The sequence below is a fragment of the Coregonus clupeaformis genome, chromosome 24 (genome assembly GCF_020615455.1).
Source record: "Coregonus clupeaformis isolate EN_2021a chromosome 24, ASM2061545v1, whole genome shotgun sequence".
Taxonomy (NCBI): Eukaryota; Metazoa; Chordata; class Actinopteri; order Salmoniformes; family Salmonidae; genus Coregonus; species Coregonus clupeaformis.
In genome coordinates, this window is record NC_059215.1 from 53,159,770 (window position 1) to 53,179,973 (window position 20,204).

The 20,204-nt window shown below is 44.0% G+C and overlaps 1 protein-coding gene and 1 pseudogene across 1 annotated transcript; one reads left to right on the top strand and one right to left on the bottom strand.

Annotated features, from left to right (window-relative positions):
* Window positions 1-816: 816 nt before the first annotated feature.
* On the bottom strand, window positions 817-1,946 carry LOC121537835 (annotated as a pseudogene).
* Window positions 1,947-2,556: 610 nt separating this feature from the next.
* On the top strand, window positions 2,557-18,979 carry LOC121537834 (zinc finger protein 853-like; the record flags this gene model as incomplete). The annotated part of the gene is made up of 4 exons (XM_041845437.2): window positions 2,557-2,595; window positions 15,537-15,576; window positions 17,072-17,790; window positions 18,175-18,979. Coding segments are annotated over 4 exons (903 nt in total), but the record flags the coding sequence as incomplete, so codon positions are not given.
* Between the last annotated feature and the right edge of the window lie 1,225 nt (window positions 18,980-20,204).

Below are 20,204 nucleotides of genomic sequence, written 5' to 3' on the forward strand. Positions count from 1 at the left end.
GGAAAGGTTGGAGTAAAATAATAGCGTGCCCTCATGTGGCCATAAATGGTAACCTGCGCTTGCCTTGTATTGAGTAGGCAGTTTACATGTGCTTGTTTATAATGAATCACACAATATGCTTAACTTATAAATGGTTAAACTTTATTAATTGACTGCAATATATTTTACTTTATTTTCCATTTCCACCCTCTATTCCACCTTCATCTACATAATAGAAAATCACACTTATAAAAACAAACTGCATCAAGGGATCTCAAATCAAATCACATTTTATTTGTCACATACACCTGTTTAGCAGATGTTATTGCGGGTGTAGCGAAATGCTTGTGCTTCTAGCTCCGACAGTGCAGTAATATCTAACAAGTAATATCTAACAATTTCACAACATATACCCAACACACACAAATCTAGTAAGGAATGGAATTTAAGAATATATACATTAATGGACAAGCAATGACAGAGCGGCATGGACTAAGATACAGTAGAATATTTTAGAATAGAATACAGTATATACATGATGAGTAGTGCAAGATATGTAAACAATCTTAAAGTGACTAGTGTTCCATTTTATAAAGTGGCCAGTGATTTCAATAGGCAGCAGCAGCCTCTAATGTGCTAGTGATGGCTATTTAACAGTCTGATGGCCTTGAGATAGAAGCTGTTTTTCATTCTCTCGGTCCCTGCTTTGATGCACCTGTACTGACCTCGCCTTCTGGATGATAGCGGGGTGAACAGGCAGTGGCTCGGGTGGTTGTTGTCCTTGATGATCTTTTTGGCCTTCCTGTGACATCGGGTGCTGTAGGTGTCTTGGAGGGCGGGTAGTTTGCCCCCGGTAATGTGTTCGGCAGACCGCACCACCCTCTGGAGAGCCCTGCGGTTGCGGGCGGATAAAGTACTGGCAACTGCTGAAAGATGTTGGTCATTTTTGACAGATCATTAGTATCAAACTTCTCTAAATGAAGCATGAATGTCCAATTAATGGCTGTGTTATACATTGGTCCTGTGGAGGTACACTTTTCCAAACTCCTGAACTCCAAAAGCACTAGATTCACAGTAAAATCCCCAAAGTCCCCCATTTGAATGTACAGAAAGAGATACATCAACCACCCTGTTTTGACCACTGACTGCACACAGAGGGGTACTCTCTCATGTTGTTGATCTCTGTGTCAGTCAGTGTCTTGACCTTTTTTCATCACCACTAACTCAAATAACATCTCAGTTCAGAAAGTGCAGGGTGTGTGGCATGTTGACGGAGAGAAGATCCCTTTTGGAAAGTGTGTAGCCCCATCCTCTTCCCTTCGCCACATTGTTCATTGTTTCCAAGCTCATAGCCAGTGTCCATGTAGCCTGGCCACAGATCTGTTTGTGCTGTCTTGCCAACTCCATTGATGTCATTGTCAAAGAAAACCTGAGACCAGGCTAGTGTCCATGAGCAGCCGACTAGACAGTCCAGTCCCCTAGTTGGTCACTTCAGAAAGAGGACATAGAACGCCATGGTCACACAGGATAGAGCCACTGTCAGGTGAAGTCTGGTCCCAATCACATATGCTGTTGAGACAAGAACAAAGACAATCCCTGGTGATATCAAGTTTTAAACAACATCACATTTCAAACTCATTAGAAAAGCAAGTGGGAGGTGTGTGTACAAATGCACAAGTGATATGCATGAACTTTTATTGAAATCATGTTTAACTTTCCCTTTAAAATAGCACATTAATAAGCAGACCCTTTACTATGTTTTAGGGATGCCTGATGTAATCCTGTTGACTAATTATCAATCTCTGGCATGTTAATTAGGAGGCACCATCTTATTCCCATTTAATACCTTTGTAGAACACTCCCCAGACCCCTCTCTTCTCAGCCAGCCCTTCATGCGAGGAACTTTCTTCAGGTAGGCACACGTGCAGAAAGCCGAACACCAGTAAACCATTTACATTTTTAGTCATTTAGCAGACGCTCTTATCCAGAGCGACTTACAGTTAGTGAGTGCATACATTATTTTATTTTTTTCATACTGGCCCCCCGTGGGAATCGAACCCACAACCCTGGTGTTGCAAACGCCATGCTCTACCAACTGAGCTACAACCATTGAATGAATACACTGCTCAGGGACATACACATTAGCAAACTGATGTAATAATTTCATAGATTTGTTTGTAGACCATTTGTTTACTAACTTGCTGAAGTTGAACGAATTGTGCATTTCAAGCAAGTGTGGCATTCATTTAGGGCTTTATTATGCATTAGCTAGCTACCTGCTAGTTAGATGGCGAGCAGCACCTTAAACTTCCTGGTGGCTAAAGTTAGCTTGCTAGCTAATAAGCAATTGTACTTAAACCATTTTTTATAATGATACAGAAATAAGCGTCGTATAATACCGTTTGCCACTGTCACAGGTTGTGGTCACTGCCAAGTAGTTTATCTGTCTACTTTTGGTCGTTTTATGTTGGATAAATTGTCTTTGTAGCAACATCTGTGTAAACAGGCTGATCAGTGAAACAGGAAAACGTCGATTGAAGTGCTGCTGGAAAGGGAAGACCAATGGATTGACGATCAAGAAGCATCACAGGAACAGAAGGCATTCTCAAAGCAAAGGTAACTGCTACTATATTTACATTTGTTTGACTGGATAAACATGTACATGGTGAATCTATCTGAGTAGAAGGGCAATCTAAGGGCTTTTGAGACACAATGAAAGCCAGTTGCAAGACCACTTCTTTTCCATATCTGGTACAATGAGGGTGCATCTCTTAGTTAAATATTTTTTATTTTCAATTTCCCTTAATCCCTTCATTTGCGTTCTGCACTGATGTGAAGAGCTAAACTGGTCCTAGATGATGTTAACAGATCTGTGTGGAAAGGAGACAATGAGACAAAGCCACTTTAGACTGTTGAAATGCACCCCATGTGTGGGACAATTCACCTCTTTCCATTCACATGTAGGGTTGGTTTCCCAGACAACCTTTCTCCATTCACATGTAGGAAAAGTTTCCCAGACACTGATTAATCCTAGTGCTGGACTAAAAAGCTATTTCGATGGAGAATCTCAATTTGTAATGTTTTTTAGTCCAGGACTAAGCTAAATCTGTGTCAGGGAAACTGACCCTTAATGTATAATGAATAACCCTATCTATAATCTAAAGTAGCAAGCAAGCATACTCTATCACTCCTTTGATTCCCCCAGGCCAGTTGGTTCCTGTAGCATTCCATTATTGGAGCTATTGGAAAGACCTTCCAGTAACCCCACTATGTATTAATTTACTTGAAAGCATATAGGCCACAGGAGGTTGGTGTCACCTTAATTGGGGAGGACGGTCTCGTGGTAATGGCTGGAGCGGATTTAGTGGAATGGTATCAAATACATCAAACACATGGTTTCCAGGTGTTTGATGCCATTCCATTCACTCCGTCCAGCCATTATTATGAGCCGTCCTCCCCTCAGCAGCCTCCGCTGATATAGGCCTTTGTCCTTAGACCATGTTGTCTTATTTACTAGACAGCATTAAAGGGCTCAGCCGTCGAGGGGTAGACTCCCAAATACTTATAGGGAAGGGCACTCAACATGTACTGCACTGACACAAATGACTGATGATTGGTTGAAAGAAATTGATAATAAGAAGATTGTGGGAGCTGTACTGTTAGATTTCAGTGCAGCCTTTGATATTATTGACCATAACGTGTTATGGCTTTTCAACCTCTGCCATATCGTGGATTCAGAGCTATCTATCTAATATAACTCAAAGGGTTTTCTTTAATGGAAGCTTCTCTAATGTCAAACATGTAAAGTGTGGTGTACCACAGGGCAGCTCTCTAGGCCCTCTACTATTTTCTATTTTTACCAATGACCTGCCACTGACATTAAACAAAGCATGTGTGTCCATGTATGCTGATGATTCAACCATATACGCATCAGCAACCACAGCTAATGAAGTCACTGAAACCCTTAACAAAGAGTTGCAGTCTGTTTTGGAATGGGTGGCCACTAATAAACTGGACCTACACATCTCTAAAACTAAGAGCATTGTATTTGGTACAAATCATTCCCTAAATTCTAGACCTCAGCTGAATCTGGTAATGAATGGTGTGGCTGTTGAACAAGTTGAGGAGACTAAATTACTTGGTGTTACCTTAGATTGTAAACTATCATGGTCAAAACATATAGATTCAATGGTTGTAAAGATGAGGAGAGGTCTGTCCGTAATAAAGAGATGCTCTGCTTTTTTGACACCACACTCCAAAAAGCAAGTTCTGCAGGCTCTAGTTTTGTCTAATCTTGATTATTGTCCAGTCATGTGGTCCAGTGCTGCAAGGAAATACCAAGTTAAGCTGCAGCTGGCCCAAAACAGAGCAGCACGTCTTGCTCTTTATTGTAATCAGAGGGCTGATATAAATACTATGCATGCCAGTCTCTCTTGGCTAAGAGTTGAGGAGAGACTGACTGCATCACTTCTTCTTTTTATAAGAAACATTAATGTGTTGAAAATCCCAAATTGTTTGCATAGTCAACTTACACACAGCTCTGACACACACACTTACCCCACCAGATATGCCACCAGGGGTCTTCTCACAGTCCCCAAATCCAGAACAAATTCAAGAAAGCGTACAGTATTATATAGAGCCATTATTGCATGGAACTCCGTTCCATCTCATATTGCTCAAATAAACAGCAAACTTGTTTTCAAAAAACAGATGAAGCAACACCTCACGGCACAATGCCTCTCCCCTATTTGACCTAGATAGTTTGTGTGTATGTATTGATATGTAGGCTACATGTACCTTTAAAACATTTTTATGTAGTTCTGTCCTTGAGCTGTTCTTGTCTATTAATGTTCTGTATTATGTCAAGTTTCATGTTTTGTGTGGACCCCAGGAAGTGTAGCTGCTGCTTTCGCAACAGCTAATGGGGATCCTAATAAAATACCAAATACCAAAAATACAGAGGGGACTCTGCCATCACTGCCATGTTATATTGGTTTAAAAGCAACATAGCAACTTTGCTTGTTCATTCTGCATTATGTTACATTTGTAATTTGTAATAAAAGCAGCATTGATGTCCAAGGCAATTAGCTAATCTCACCTCCTAATCCCGGGGGGTTGTGGGTTGTGGTTTAGTCTGAGTTTCAAATGGCACCCTATTCTCTATGACCAGAGTTCTGGTTAAAAGTAGTGTACTATATAATGAAGAGGCTGCCATTTGGGATGCACCCTTAATCTTGAATGGCGTAATGGGATTATAGGGGTTGACTACCACCACTGTGTGTCTACAACTGGTAGGTTAAATCATTGAACTGTAACCTACAGACACTCTTCTTCTCAGAGACATCACTACTATGTTGGATTTGGGAGCTGTAAAGAAGCAGACGCCTGTATGTGTAGAGGTGCTATTGAATAAGAGAGGGGGAGAGAGATCTTGTGGCTTGATAGAAACGGAGGACTGTAGCGACCGTGCCATGGAAGGGTCATACAATGCAAAGAAAGTGAGTCTGTTTATTATCGTCTGAACTCCTTTCTGAATTGGTGGCTCAACTGTCACGCCTGGTTGTCTTTTGGCCACCTGTCATAGGTGGTGGGTGGTGGCCATAGAGATACATTAAATTAGTGTTATATTCAATTTATGGTGGTGACTGACAGTGACAGGTGATTCTGATCAACACAGTAAAGAAGCTGATCTGTGACCTTCTAGGAATGGATACCAAAGCTGACTATGCATTGATGCTATGTGTAGCCGGCGCGGTCTGCTCGTTGCCGACTACTGCGTTGTGTTCCGGTGCACTGAAGACAACACACTGGCGTACTTGAAGGCACTTTATTGTGTACAACTCTCTCAATCTGTTCAACATCAAAGAGAGAAAATGTTCAAAACTCTACCCTCGACCAGAATCCGCCTCTCCCAGCCGAATACAATGCAGACTCAGTATAATCACATTCAAAAATACAAGGAATAAAATACAACATCATTGGAAAATAAACATTGCATCTGGTGTATATCTTATGTATGTGTCATATTCATGTTATCTCTGCCAAAAACTCTGAGCTTTTAGCCTTTACATTAATACTGTGCAACATGACATAAACCATCTTTCAAATGGGTAATACATACAGTAATATGCACGAAGCAACATGTAATCCTTCACATTTGAGCTTTTCAGTGCCATTAAACACTAATCAATACATGAAAACATTTTAAATGAACACATTTTTAACCTGATATAGGGAATACATACCTGTTCAACATCAAAGAGAGAAAATGTTCAAAACTCTACCCTCGACCAGAATCCGCCTAACATAAAAAGAACAACGTGAGCTTCATACAAGAGGATAGAATGATGATTGCTAACTTACAGCTAAACAGAACACGAGGTTAGCTAAGTTAGCAATTTCTCAACTCTCAAAAATGGCTAAATTCACGACACAACTTGATTAAATGTACGTACACTCATCATATAATATACATACAAGTTACTATGTGCACTGAAACGTTTTAGTTTTAACAGGTATATCAAGTTTATGTCACGCCGAAGTGAACACGTACCTCTCCCAGCCGAATACAATGCAGACTGAGAAAAGCATGACCTCCCTCCGCATATAACCAAACCAACTCTAGAGGGCGCACTTACACAATTAAACTCTCCCAATATCTGTAAACTACACAAAATGCTGAACAATACAATATTTTGGTGAAATCAACTCACAAAATAAAATAAAAAATAGAAAATGAACGGTTGCAAAAATCTGTAATTCTTTGACCTGTTACATTCACCCCTCTTTAATTTCACCAAAATCCTTCACACTTCGAGGGTGGAAAATAACCAAAAACATATAGAATAAAACTCTTGTCCACTTGGTCCAAGATAGCCCTGGGACTCCATTTCCCATATACAGCGTATAAAGCTACTTACAAAGTAAGTTAAAAGAAAACAGCAGTTGATCAGGCTACTGCCCCTTCTAGTGAATATGATGCCTTATACATCATATGAAATCTTGGAACACTTTCCCTCCATTATGAACATCTCATGACCCAGGTCATACTACTGGTAATAAAGAAAAATATCTCAATCTCAAAAATGTATCTAAAATAAAGAACGGAAAGACAGTGACCTTCTGACTCCTGTAACAAAACCCTTGGTGAGTGGTTTTTGCACCATGTTCTCTATCAAGCGATCGACTGCCTTAACAACCCTGCCAGTACGTGTTCTGACAACCTGACTTTCAAACCCTTGTACTTGAGGGGGTATCTGACTATCAATCAGTGTAACAGGTGAATTGACGTCCGAAGACCCTGTCTCATCTAAGTCAGGAACATCAATTGGGGCAACAGAGTCAGTGTCAGTCATGTGCAAATCAGGGGGGTCACTGGAATCCGACAAGTCTCTCACAGGTGAGTATTCATTTTCCCCTTGGCCTCTGACCTCTTTAGACTGGGCTCTCGTGGGTGTCAGTTGAACAGACTTCCTGGACAGAGAGTGGGGCGTCTCATTCTCCATCTCAGACTCATCAGCTTCTCCAATAGACTCAGAGTCAGAGGATGCGTTTAACCACGAACATGTACGGTCCTCAGAAGCATCTACTGCTAGGCCACTCAAAGCATCAACAGAAGGAGGCTGAAACTCACTGGCCACATCCGAGGCAGCTCCATTCGTCTCTTCATCGCTTAGTTCTGGCATGGGCAAGAAGCTCACGTCCAACATCAAATTCCGATGAACAACTTTTGTTTTCCCACTTTCGTCTCTGACTTTGTAAACGTGAGTCTGAGGGTTCCGGTCTATGATGGTATACATAGTGGCTTCCCACTTATCCGCTAACTTCCTCTTCCCTCTCTCTGCTTTATTAGCTAACAAAACTCGGTCGCCAACGTTCAAGTGGGTTCCACGAACTCTCTTGTTGTAGCCATCAGCTTGATGTTGCTGTCCTTTCCTCGCATGCTGCTGAGCTATGTCGGCAGCCACATGGAGGTTCGCCATCAGTTTCTCTGCATAGGTCTTATAATTCACCACGACTGGATCCCTCAAGACTTGTTTGAAGACCATGTCTACTGGGAGTCTGGGGACTCGACCATACATCAAATAGAATGGAGGATATCCAGTTGTTTCATGAGTGGTGGCATTATACGCAAAAGTCAAAGTCTGTATCTGTTGGGCCCAGTGTTGCTTAGCTGTCAGGGGTAGGGCACGCAACATACTGCCAAGTGTCCTATTGAACCTTTCGGTTTGCCCATTTCCCATGGGATGATATGCTGTTGTGTGTGTTTTCTTAATCCCTGTGAGGCTGAGGAGTTCAGCTATGAGTTTGCTTTCAAAATTGGCCCCTTGATCAGAATGTATTCGCTCTGGGAAACCGTAGATGCAGAATACGTTATCCCATAACTTCTTTGCTATTTGCTTTGCAGTTTGGTTTACGCAGGGAAAGGCATGAGCCAATTTTGTAAAGTGGTCTGTTATGACTAACACATCGACAGATCTTTGCTTACAGTCCTCAGCACTCCAAAAATCAATGCACACCAGCTCCATGGGTGCCGAAGTGCGAATGCTCTCCAAGGGAGCTCGGGCAGCTGGTTCAGGGGTCTTTGCAAGGATACAGCGTTGGCAGCATTTCACATATTCCTTGATGTCTCTTCCCATTTGCGGCCAGAAGAAACGCTGTCGGGCGAGGTGTGCTGTTCTAGCCTGCCCTTGATGCCCAGCGAAATCATGCACACCAGCGAGAGCTTTGGCCTTCAAGCTAGCAGGCAGCACAAACTGATACCTCTTCTCTCTGCTTAATGGGTCTTTGGTTACCCTATATAGGACTCCGTCCTGGACTTTTAGATGATGCCACTGCTTGCACAGTGTCTGGGTCGTAAGAGATAACCTCCTCCTCCCTCGCCTAGGTGGTGGCTCACCCCTCTGAATGAGTGGCAGGACTTCCCTGATAACTGGATCTATTTCCTGGCTGTGCCTCAGCTCGCCGATGGAGAGGGCTGGAAGTGTGTCTTGTTCTGAGGGCACCGCCTGGGGAAGAACATTGAGAAACTGTGTTGCTCTTATCTCTGCTCCCCTTTCCCACTCTACATGAGCTTCACAAGCAGATTTCACATGAGAGGGTTCTTGACTGCTGGCCAGCCTGTCTTGAGTGGGGTCCATAGTTACACAGCACCCTGCATCAAGTGCCTGGAGACACTGGGTCTTACTCCGGAAGAGATCTTGGACTTTCTCCTCTTTGGTTCCCTCCGCCTCGGCCAAAAGACTTCCATAGGGCTCACTGATCAACCTTTGGCTCACTGATTTAGCAAACGGATCTCTACTCAGGGCATCTGCCACAATGTTCTTTACCCCAGGAATGTGTTTGATACTGAAGGTGTAGGGGGAAAGCTTTGCCACCCACCTCTGTTCGCAAGCGTCAAGTTTTGGTTTGGTCATTATATAGGTCAAAGGATTATTGTCGGTCCACACTGTAAAAGTGTGGCCTTTCAACCAGTGGCTGAATTTTTCACAAACACTCCATTTGAGCGCCAAGAACTCCAGTCGGTGAGCAGGATACCTCTTTTGTGAGCCAGTGAGGGTCTTGCTGGCAAAGGCGATCGGGCGTGCCTTTGTTTCTCCTTCTGGTATCTGGGACAGAACTGCCCCAAGGCCATCAAGAGACGCATCAATGGACAAAACCAAGGGCTTAGTAAAGTCTGGATGGCTAAGGACCACACAATTCAGGAGCTTCTCCTTAAGGCTGGCGAAAGCGGAATCGCAGTCAAGGGTCCAATCCGCAGGTTTGAGCTTTCTGTAGACTCCCGCATTCTGACTGTACTTCCCGGCCTTTCCTCTCCGTTTCTGGCCAGCTGTGAGAGCAAACAGGGGTTTTGCGATGGAGGAGCAATTTGGTATGTAGTGTTGGTAATAAAATACCATCCCCAGGAACGACTTCACTCTGCGAACTGAAGGAGTGCAGCCATCATCTTCCATCAAGTCCCTCTTTGACATTTTGGTGATGACCTCGACCTTCTCTGGGTCAACAGCAACACCGTCACTGTCAACGATGTGTCCGAGAAACTTCACAGATCTCCGCAACAGATGGCATTTCTTTGGACTCAACTTTAGATTGTGCTCCCGTAGCCTCTGGAAAACAACCTCTAATCTGCTGAGGGCCTGCTGTTCATTGGGGGCAAATATCAAGAGATCATCTAGGTAGCACAAGAGACTGCTGAAGTTAAGATCGCCAAAGATACTCATCATCATCCTCATGAAGGACGCTGGACTGTTGCAAAGCCCCTGTGGCATTCTGTTATACTCGTGCAGGCCTAATGGTGTTGTGAAGGCGGTATACTTTTTGTCCTCCTCATGCATGGGCAAGTTATAAAATCCAGACGTGAGGTCCATGGTGCTGAAGACAGCATTACCGCCAAGGGCAGCCAAGCAGTCCGATTGATGGGGCAAAGGATGAGCGTCCTTGATAGTTCTTGCATTCAGCCATCGAAAGTCTGTGCATATCCGGAGGTCGCCATTTTTCTTCCAAACCATCACGAGTGGAGAAGCATATTCACTCATTGATTTCCGTATGATTTCCTGTTCCTCCATCTCGGTGAGAACTTGGCGCAGCTTTTGATAATGGGCTGGCGGCACTCTGCGATATGGAAGACGGAAGGGACGGTCGTCAGTGAGGCGGATCCTATGGGCAAAGCCCTTGGCTTCTCCACAGTCAAGATTATGCTTTGAAAATATATCCTGATATTTCTCCAGCAATGTCACAAGTTGGAGCTTGGTGGAGGGGCTCGCTTCACAATGATCAATATCGACATTTCCTAGACCAGACTTCTGCAGTCTGTCTTTCAGGTCACCGTTGTCGTCCTGTTTCACATGAGTCACTCCAACAGAGCCAGCATCACTCTGACAGGAACCCTGGAACAGTGTGAGATCTTCAGCTGCAACACAAGTAGAGACGTCCGCAAGCTTGCTGTTCCTTTTCAGTGTGAGTGGTTTGTCTGAGATATTAGTGACTTTCATGGGAGTCCAGCCATCTCCCCATAGCGGTGTTACCACTCTCCCCACCATAATGCCCCGAGGCACACACCTGGAGGTTGTAGGCTCCACCATAACTGTACTCCCAGGTGACTTGGGTATATTACTTGGCAGTCTTCCCCACAGCAGGTACTCTTGTTTGGGAAGGAGAGTCACCGCCTGAGTTAGCTTCACTGTCCCTACTTTTCCTGGGACATCTTCACCCCCTCCATCTTGTGAGACTGGTCATCATTTCTAGAAACTGTTCGCCATCTGGAGACCCTTTTGTGTTGCTCGAGATAAGTGTCCAATAACTGTTCTCGTTTTTCAGCTGATGCAGTACACGTTTCAACATGTTGGTGCCTACTATTATGTCGTCTTTCTGACCAGTGATCACCAGAACTGGGACCATGCACTTTACCCCATACAGACTTAGTTCCATGTCATACATGCACTTGGGGCGCACTTGTACTCCTCCACAGCCAACAAGGATGATATGCTGTGAGAGTTCTTGATGTGGGGTCAAGACGCTATCCGATAGTAGTCTCTGCTCTGCCTCTTCACTTATCGTGCAAGCCATTGAGCCTGTATCGAGGAGCCCTTGCAACTGAGCACAGCCATTAACTGTCACCGGTGCGTGAAATAACTCACTGAACGTCTCAACTCTGTGAATATTCTGAACAATTACCGTGCAATTATCAGACATTGCTTTACAGACATTGACATACATCTCCTTCAATTCTTCACTTTCTTCAAGGGTTGAATCTTCAACGCTCACACATCCCCCTTTCCGTATGTGAGCTATCTAGTTTAAACTGGCTCCACCTTGCTCAGAGTTAGGTGATGTGTGCGTTAACTGTGGCTGAGCGTTAATTCTTGGCCGGCGTTGTTGGCATTCTCTCTTCCAGTGGCCGGGCTTGTAACAGCCCATACAGAGGTTCGCCTGTCTACAGTGTGCAGTAGTTGAATGTTCGGCAGACTGACAGACTTTACATCTACTCTGAACAATGGCTGCTGGCCCCCTGCTTGGTGGCACGACTGCTGTTGTGTGTGCCGTCTGCTCTAGCACACGGTCCAGCAAGCCAATGAGAGACTGCATGCAGATGCTCTCTGTCTGAGGAGAGGATGGAAGCCCCATTGCCTTTGGGTAACCCGTAAGGTCTGTTGGGTTTTCAGCAGCGACTGTCTCTGTGGTTAATGCCTGAGCATGTGCACCAATGTTCTTTGGCCGATAAGATTTGGCTTGACACATTGTTCTAGCCTCTCTCTGTTGTTCAACGAGGTGTTCATGAATCTCATTTGCTGTCCACTTTTCAGCTGTTTTGCACTTTAGGACACTTGCAAGAGCGGGGTCGGGACAGTGTTTCACCAGCATCATTGTGACTTCGTGAGAGGGGTCCTCAATGTTTCGCCCCTGCCTTCTCAGACACTCATCTGCGACATCCACAGCCTTGTTCAAGCGTATCCAATAGTCCATGGGACTTTCTCCAGCCAGAGGAAGTGTGTTATAGAAATCTGCTAAAGGCATAGAGGAGTAGGTTAACTCACTGAAATGTTGTTTCAGAATATCAAAGACGAGCTTGGAGTTCTCAGCTGGCTGCAGCGATGGCATACTGCGCAGGGTAACTTTAACAATGTCTCTAGCCTTTCCCATTAGTCTTGACATTATCTCCTGGGAGTGCTCTTGCGGGTGTACACCCCTCTTATTCAGGTAAACGCTCATAATCTCTTCCCACTCATGCACTGTGTGTTTGTCTGTTCCATCACCCCTGAAGTACGGCGGCTCTTTGACATCTGTCTTCATGACTAACTTTACTCCTGTCATGTTCAAATCAGACTGTCCATATCCTAAGTTCAGGCTAGGCGTAGGAGTGGTTTGGTTATCTGCACTACCAACAGATCTCTGTAATTGGCTAGCAATGTTCTCTCCTATTTCATGAGCTAACTGTGTGATGAGACTCCCTAGGTCTGCAGAACTCACATGTGAACTAGACACTGGCTGACGTGGAGAATGTTCATCTGTTTGGGTGTGAGTGTATGAAAATGCAGGACAGCCCACTGAACTAACGCTGCTTGCAATGTCTGCAGCATCTCCAACACTAAATGGTGTCTGCGCATCCTTGCCATCAGCCATTTTTTTTTTTTTTTTTTTAAATAGAAAGTTGTAATAGACTATGGTAATGATATGTGAATCACCAGAACATGTGAATATGAAGAAAAAAAATTGTACAATGATAGAAGTAGCTGAGGTAAGCAATTAAGAGCTACAATTTACACATTAATGTTTGCCCTTATACTTGTAACATTCCGAAGAGGTTCCTACTCGTCACAGCAACCACCGGCGATCACCCTGGCGATGATCTGAAGCGAAGATAATCCGGGTCACGGCACCAATGTAGCCGGCGCGGTCTGCTCGTTGCCGACTACTGCGTTGTGTTCCGGTGCACTGAAGACAACACACTGGCGTACTTGAAGGCACTTTATTGTGTACAACTCTCTCAATCTGTTCAACATCAAAGAGAGAAAATGTTCAAAACTCTACCCTCGACCAGAATCCGCCTCTCCCAGCCGAATACAATGCAGACTCAGTATAATCACATTCAAAAATACAAGGAATAAAATACAACATCATTGGAAAATAAACATTGCATCTGGTGTATATCTTATGTATGTGTCATATTCATGTTATCTCTGCCAAAAACTCTGAGCTTTTAGCCTTTACATTAATACTGTGCAACATGACATAAACCATCTTTCAAATGGGTAATACATACAGTAATATGCACGAAGCAACATGTAATCCTTCACATTTGAGCTTTTCAGTGCCATTAAACACTAATCAATACATGAAAACATTTTAAATGAACACATTTTTAACCTGATATAGGGAATACATACCTGTTCAACATCAAAGAGAGAAAATGTTCAAAACTCTACCCTCGACCAGAATCCGCCTAACATAAAAAGAACAACGTGAGCTTCATACAAGAGGATAGAATGATGATTGCTAACTTACAGCTAAACAGAACACGAGGTTAGCTAAGTTAGCAATTTCTCAACTCTCAAAAATGGCTAAATTCACGACACAACTTGATTAAATGTACGTACACTCATCATATAATATACATACAAGTTACTATGTGCACTGAAACGTTTTAGTTTTAACAGGTATATCAAGTTTATGTCACGCCGAAGTGAACACGTACCTCTCCCAGCCGAATACAATGCAGACTGAGAAAAGCATGACCTCCCTCCGCATATAACCAAACCAACTCTAGAGGGCGCACTTACACAATTAAACTCTCCCAATATCTGTAAACTACACAAAATGCTGAACAATACAATATTTTGGTGAAATCAACTCACAAAATAAAATAAAAAATAGAAAATGAACGGTTGCAAAAATCTGTAATTCTTTGACCTGTTACATATGGATGCTGTTGCTTTCTGCATAGTCAAAATGTTATGGGGTTATATTGAAGGCAGAGCAACAACTCTACTGTGCCTATACTTAATCAGTAGTACAGCATTACAGACAGTGTGTGGATTGATCCAGAACAATCAAAAGATTAGTGCAATCTAAAAGATTTCAGACAGACATTTGTGGATTTCTTTGCAATAGTCTGGAGGTGTATGTTGGTGTTTTTTGGGAAAGGATCAGCGATAATCACTCAAGTTTATATAACGTTTCATTTTCAGTTAGGAGAATTTTACAAATTGTTTAGTCCAATTTTACTTTGGATGTACCTATGTTATATCAATTGTGTGTTGTCTATCCTTCTATCGTAACCATGCATTGGGCTTTGAATTAATTATTGCATAGTCTACAGACCATGACCAAAAATGTTTTATTCAACTCGATCAGTTGTTTTGCTTCAGGTCCGACCACTGATGTTACCACTGGTGGCCACAAGGTGGCCAAGTGGGTTGTAAAACGGGTCATCTGAATGTTACAATAAGGGAAGAGCTTACTATTGAACTGATTTGACCATAAACCTACGGTATAATGATACAAATTCAATCCAATATGTTTTCCCCCAAGAAAGCAACAAAAAAAGTGCCCTAGTTGTTGTGAATGATCAAAATGACATTAATTTCTATAGATATGGATTGGTCCAAGAATGTCATTGTGTCACGTTCGTTTAAAGACGGGTCGGACCAAGGCGCAGCGTGATATGCGTACATGTTTATTTAACGATAAACACACGACAAAACAACAAAGGAAACGAAACGTGAAGTCCAAAGGTACAACACACCTTACACGGAACAAGAACCCACAACTAGACAGTGCCAAAAGGCTGCCTAAGTATGATTCCCAATCAGAGACAACGAGCGACAGCTGCCTCTGATTGGGAACCACACCGGCCAACATATAAATACAAATGTAGAATATTCACACCCTGCCCAAACTAGCTAGCTAGTTAGCTCTCTAATGTTTTACACCATGCCCTTGCTACTGTGTGTTGCGGATGTGTGGTTCCCTACTGTATCATATTACTGAACATTTGCAGTACAATGTTTTGTTATACTCTGCTGGAGTTAATTAATGGCCGATCTTCTCTCACATTTCAGGTGCTTCCTCAGCGGCCAGGATTTTGGCACCATAGAAAAGGTATATCTATAGTAAAAGCTAAGACTGATTCAATTAATAAATGATGTGATCTCAGATTTGATGGTACAAGTGTTGATGATCACAAGTTTACTGGAGAACTGAGACCAAGTAGAGACTTTTGGACAGGGTGGATAATGGTATAATATAAGGCAGTTTATTCAGAGGTAAAGATATCTGGAATAGCGTGCACGGACTCGTTCGTCAAACTCGTAGGGAGCTATCTGAAGAGAGCCCCGAAAACATTGTGTGCAGACATTTTATGCAATAAATGAAGTAGGTTGAATCTAGTAGTTCTGATCTTCTGATTGGTCCTGATGAGTTGGGCGAGGTCCCCTCCAGGCTAGTGTCACTGTTGCATTGGCTCTGAGTCGGGTTCTCTGTCTTCAAATGTTCAGCCTAAAAGAGGGGATTTTGTGTGTGTGTGTGTTAACAGTAATGATGTGTGTGTGTGTGTGTGTGTGTGTTTGTGTCAAGGCAGAACTCGTGAGTTGGAAGAACTGAGAGACCTATGGCGTGGGTGTTGTCCTTGGCCACCTGCTGACAAGGCTGACAAGATAGGACCCTTTTGTCCATTGTTATTGGATAGGAACAGAACTTATAACCAGCTCCTGACCTAAATAGATCTTAGCACAACATTTTACTCAACATATCATATTCCATATTCACTATAACAAATATATTTACTACGACACAAGTTGACTTGTGGTAGCCTGAGTTGTAAGTAAGCATTTCACTGTTGTATTCGGCGCATGTGACAAATACAATTTGATTTGTTTTGTCTGTTTTTGCCAACTTATGGAATTGTCTGACAATGACAGCAATGGAGTCTGCACACAGCACACAAACAGATCTGGAAAAAGGCTAGACTTGTGCCAGACTTGTGTGAACCCTTTTCTCTCCTGTAGAGAACTATGTGTGCCGCGACGCCCTGTCCCGGCAGTCTACAGAGTGTAGTGAGGTCCAGGAGGTGAGCCATACGCAGTCCCAGCTGCAGCAGCCCAGGGTGAAACTGAACGGCTCCACGGTGGAGACACCCAGTCACCACGACCTGCACCGTGAACTGCTGGTCAGCACCAAACGGTGGTTGAAATAAACACTCACATATACTTACAATATGCACAGAAATCGACAAAAGGCTCTGTTATATGTCTCTGAAGTTTTAAGAAAGATCACATCTGCTGAAGCATAGACAAAATGAAAAGTGCAGAGATAATAGTTTAGGTACAGTATTATTAACTAAACTATGCTGCATTTATTCCCAGCACCACAAGGAGAGACCGAGTAGTGTGTGTGTGTGTGTGTGTCTGAGCCCCCTATGTGTAATACCCTTTTCACACAATCATGCCAACCTGAACCGTTCTCTTCTGACTTAGATATTTATTTTCACATTGTCCTATCTAGCAACTATGGTGGATGCAAACCAGGCCAGCTCAGCTCTGCTTGGCGCAGTAGTGTAAATATGTCTGGACATGTTGTCTGTTGTGCCCATTTACAGGCCTGTTGCCAGGAGAGAAGCCTGAGCTGAAGCGAGTCCTGGAACAGAGGAGGCTGGAGCAGCATAGAGAGCAGGAACTGGCTCTACAGCCTCCTCTGGAACTGGAGCAGCAGAGAGAGCAGGAACTGGCTCTACAGCCTCCTCTGGAACTGGAGCAGCATAGAGAGCAGGAACTGGCTCTACAGCCTCCTCTGGAACTGGAGCAGCAGAGAGAGCAGGAACTGGCTCTACAGCCTCCTCTGGAACTGGAGCAGCATAGAGAGCAGGAACTGGCTCTACAGCCTCCTCTGGAACTGGAGCAGCAAAGAGAGCAGGAACTGGCTCTACAGCCTCCTCTGGAACTGGAGCAGCAGAGAGAGCAGGAACTGGCTCTACAGCCTCCTCTGGAACTGGAGCAGCATAGAGAGCAGGAACTGGCTCTACAGCCTCCTCTGGAACTGGAGCAGCATAGAGAGCAGGAACTGGCTCTACAGCCTCCTCTGGAACTGGAGCAGCATAGAGAGCAGGAACTGGCTCTACAGCCTCCTCTGGAACTGGAGCAGCATAGAGAGCAGGAACTGGCTCTACAGCCTCCTCTGGAACTGGAGCAGCATAGAGAGCAGGAACTGGCTCTACAGCCTCCTCTGGAACTGGAGCAGCATAGAGAGCAGGAACTGGCTCTACAGCCTCCTCTGGAACTGGAGACTGAACTACGCAAGAGACAGCAGATACTGCTGGAGGTAACACACACACACACACCACACCACACCACACCACACCACACACACACACACACACGCCAAACACACACACACACACACACACACACACACGCCAAACACACACACACACGCCAAACACACACACACACACACACACATACACTCACCAGATACACACACACACCACACACCACACACACATACACCAGACACACACACACCACACACACACACACGCCAAACACACACACCAGACACACACACCAAATACACACACACACACACACACACTATGTAATAAAACACCAATAACATTGGGAGAAAAACAAAGTGTATTTACTATTTACAAAAACAGCAGAAGGCTATGACCATGTTTGAAATGAATCTACTGTCATGTTTCAGTATGAGCAGGAGGAGATCAGGCGCCGGGAGGAGCAGGAGAGAGGAGTCCCTGAGTTTGTACGTGTGAAGGACAACCTGAGGCGCACACAGATGTCTGGGCAGTGACGGCTACTTGACATTCCGTCCCGTCTCATCACCCCCCCGCAGCCTCTCACCACGGAAGCCGTGGCTGCGGCCCATTTCTTCACCCAAGGATCCAAAGAGTGCACTTGTTCACCTCCCTCACCACAATGGTTCTGCCATTGCAATGAACCCATCCTCCTGTTTCTCCCTCCACTGCACCCCATATCCTACAGCTATATGATGAGGGTCAACTTCACTGCAGCAAGTTACTGAAAAGACTACTCCTAGGACTGATATGCATTTCTCGCTGGACTGTTGTAGGAAAACCGGTCATAGGTTTCATATAGAGAATGTGAAAGTGCATAGGTCTACTGAAAACAATGTGTATGTTAAGGACAAATATTTTATTTGATTTATGAATAAATGTTTTTTTTTATAATGATTCACTTTTAGTTTTGAAGTCTGTATTCAACACTAGCAATTGGTTTACAGCAGCATGGTGTCATAATGTGGTGTGTTCCATGTCATTTTGGTTGGTTCATTTAGTTCAAAGGCCATACATTAAGTATATGTTACTCCACTATTGGACACAGGGTAGTGACTGGAACTCTGAATTCTCTTTATGTAATGCAGTTATTTTCTATTTTCAGTTGTCACTCATATAGCTAACCCCCCATCATGACAGATGTTATGTGGATTAGTCTGTTGTTGTTGCTCCTTTTCTTTTCTTAGCAATGTGTTTACCAAGAAGACAATAAAGATTACAAACATTCCCGTTTAAATAACCCTAGTGTTGTAGAATCTAGGGGACAACAACTGTGACAATCAATACTTGGCCTGGCCAGCTCTCCTGCGCTCAACTGTTCCCCAAGGGCTCTTCCGTCTTTCACATGGATATGGGACTTTGTTTAATTAGCCGATCTTTTCATTCCATCACGGGATGAGAGAAAAAAGCTGGCCATCTGGAGGGATGAGGCCGGGGGAGGGATGAGGCCGGGGGAGGGATGATGCCGGGAGAGGGATGAGGCCGGGGGGGGGGTGAGGCCGGGAGAGGGATGATGCCGGGAGAGGGATGAGGCCGGGGGGGGGGTGAGGCCGGGAGAGGGATGAGGCCGGGGAAGGGATGAGGCCGGGGAGGGGGTTGGCCGGAGGAGGTATGAGGCCGGGGGAGGGAATGGTAGCTAAAGCGACATGCTTGCTCTACCTCTCCCCTCTCTGCCCCGACCGGCCAAGTAAAGGGATGACGGCGGATCTGGTCAAGATGCTCCGGGGGTCATTTGTGACTCTGGGGGTTGGGTTTTTTAAATTGATTTTAATGTATTCTACAATCTATCATCCTTCTTCAGTGACTTTAAATACCTTTTTATACCGTTAAATATAATCTGTCAAAACAGCATGAAACAAGTTAGGTGTAATTGTGGATGCATGCCATTTTATTATTCAAGAGGCTACCTCCATCACTCTCCTACCAGCCAGCTGTCCACCGGCACTCGTCTCTGCCTCTCCCACTAACTTTTATTTTCTCCAGCTATTCTTCTCGATCACCCCTTTCTGACATATAACATATCATGTCTGTGTCAATGGGGCATAGCGTGTCTGCAGAAAAGAAAAATGCTCTCGAGTGAAAACGTTAGGAATAATTATCCAACATGAAGTTACATTTACTTTGCTATTCTTTCAAAAACTCGTCCAGAAACTATACCCCGTCAAATAAAAACATGTGACAATTCTAACTAACTTCCGCAGCACGCTTCTCTCTCTTTCCAGAGAATGGTTTGATCCGAGGACAGACGTCCCACCATAGAACGGAACGCCCCCAATATCCATCACACATCTGACTCGAGATAGACTCACCACATTTCTTCAACGAGATGCTGTGGTGAAGTTCTCAGGATTGCTGGACCAACGCTTTTAAAAGGTAAAAAAAAAAATCCAATTTTATAAACGTATTGTTATATGGCACAGTG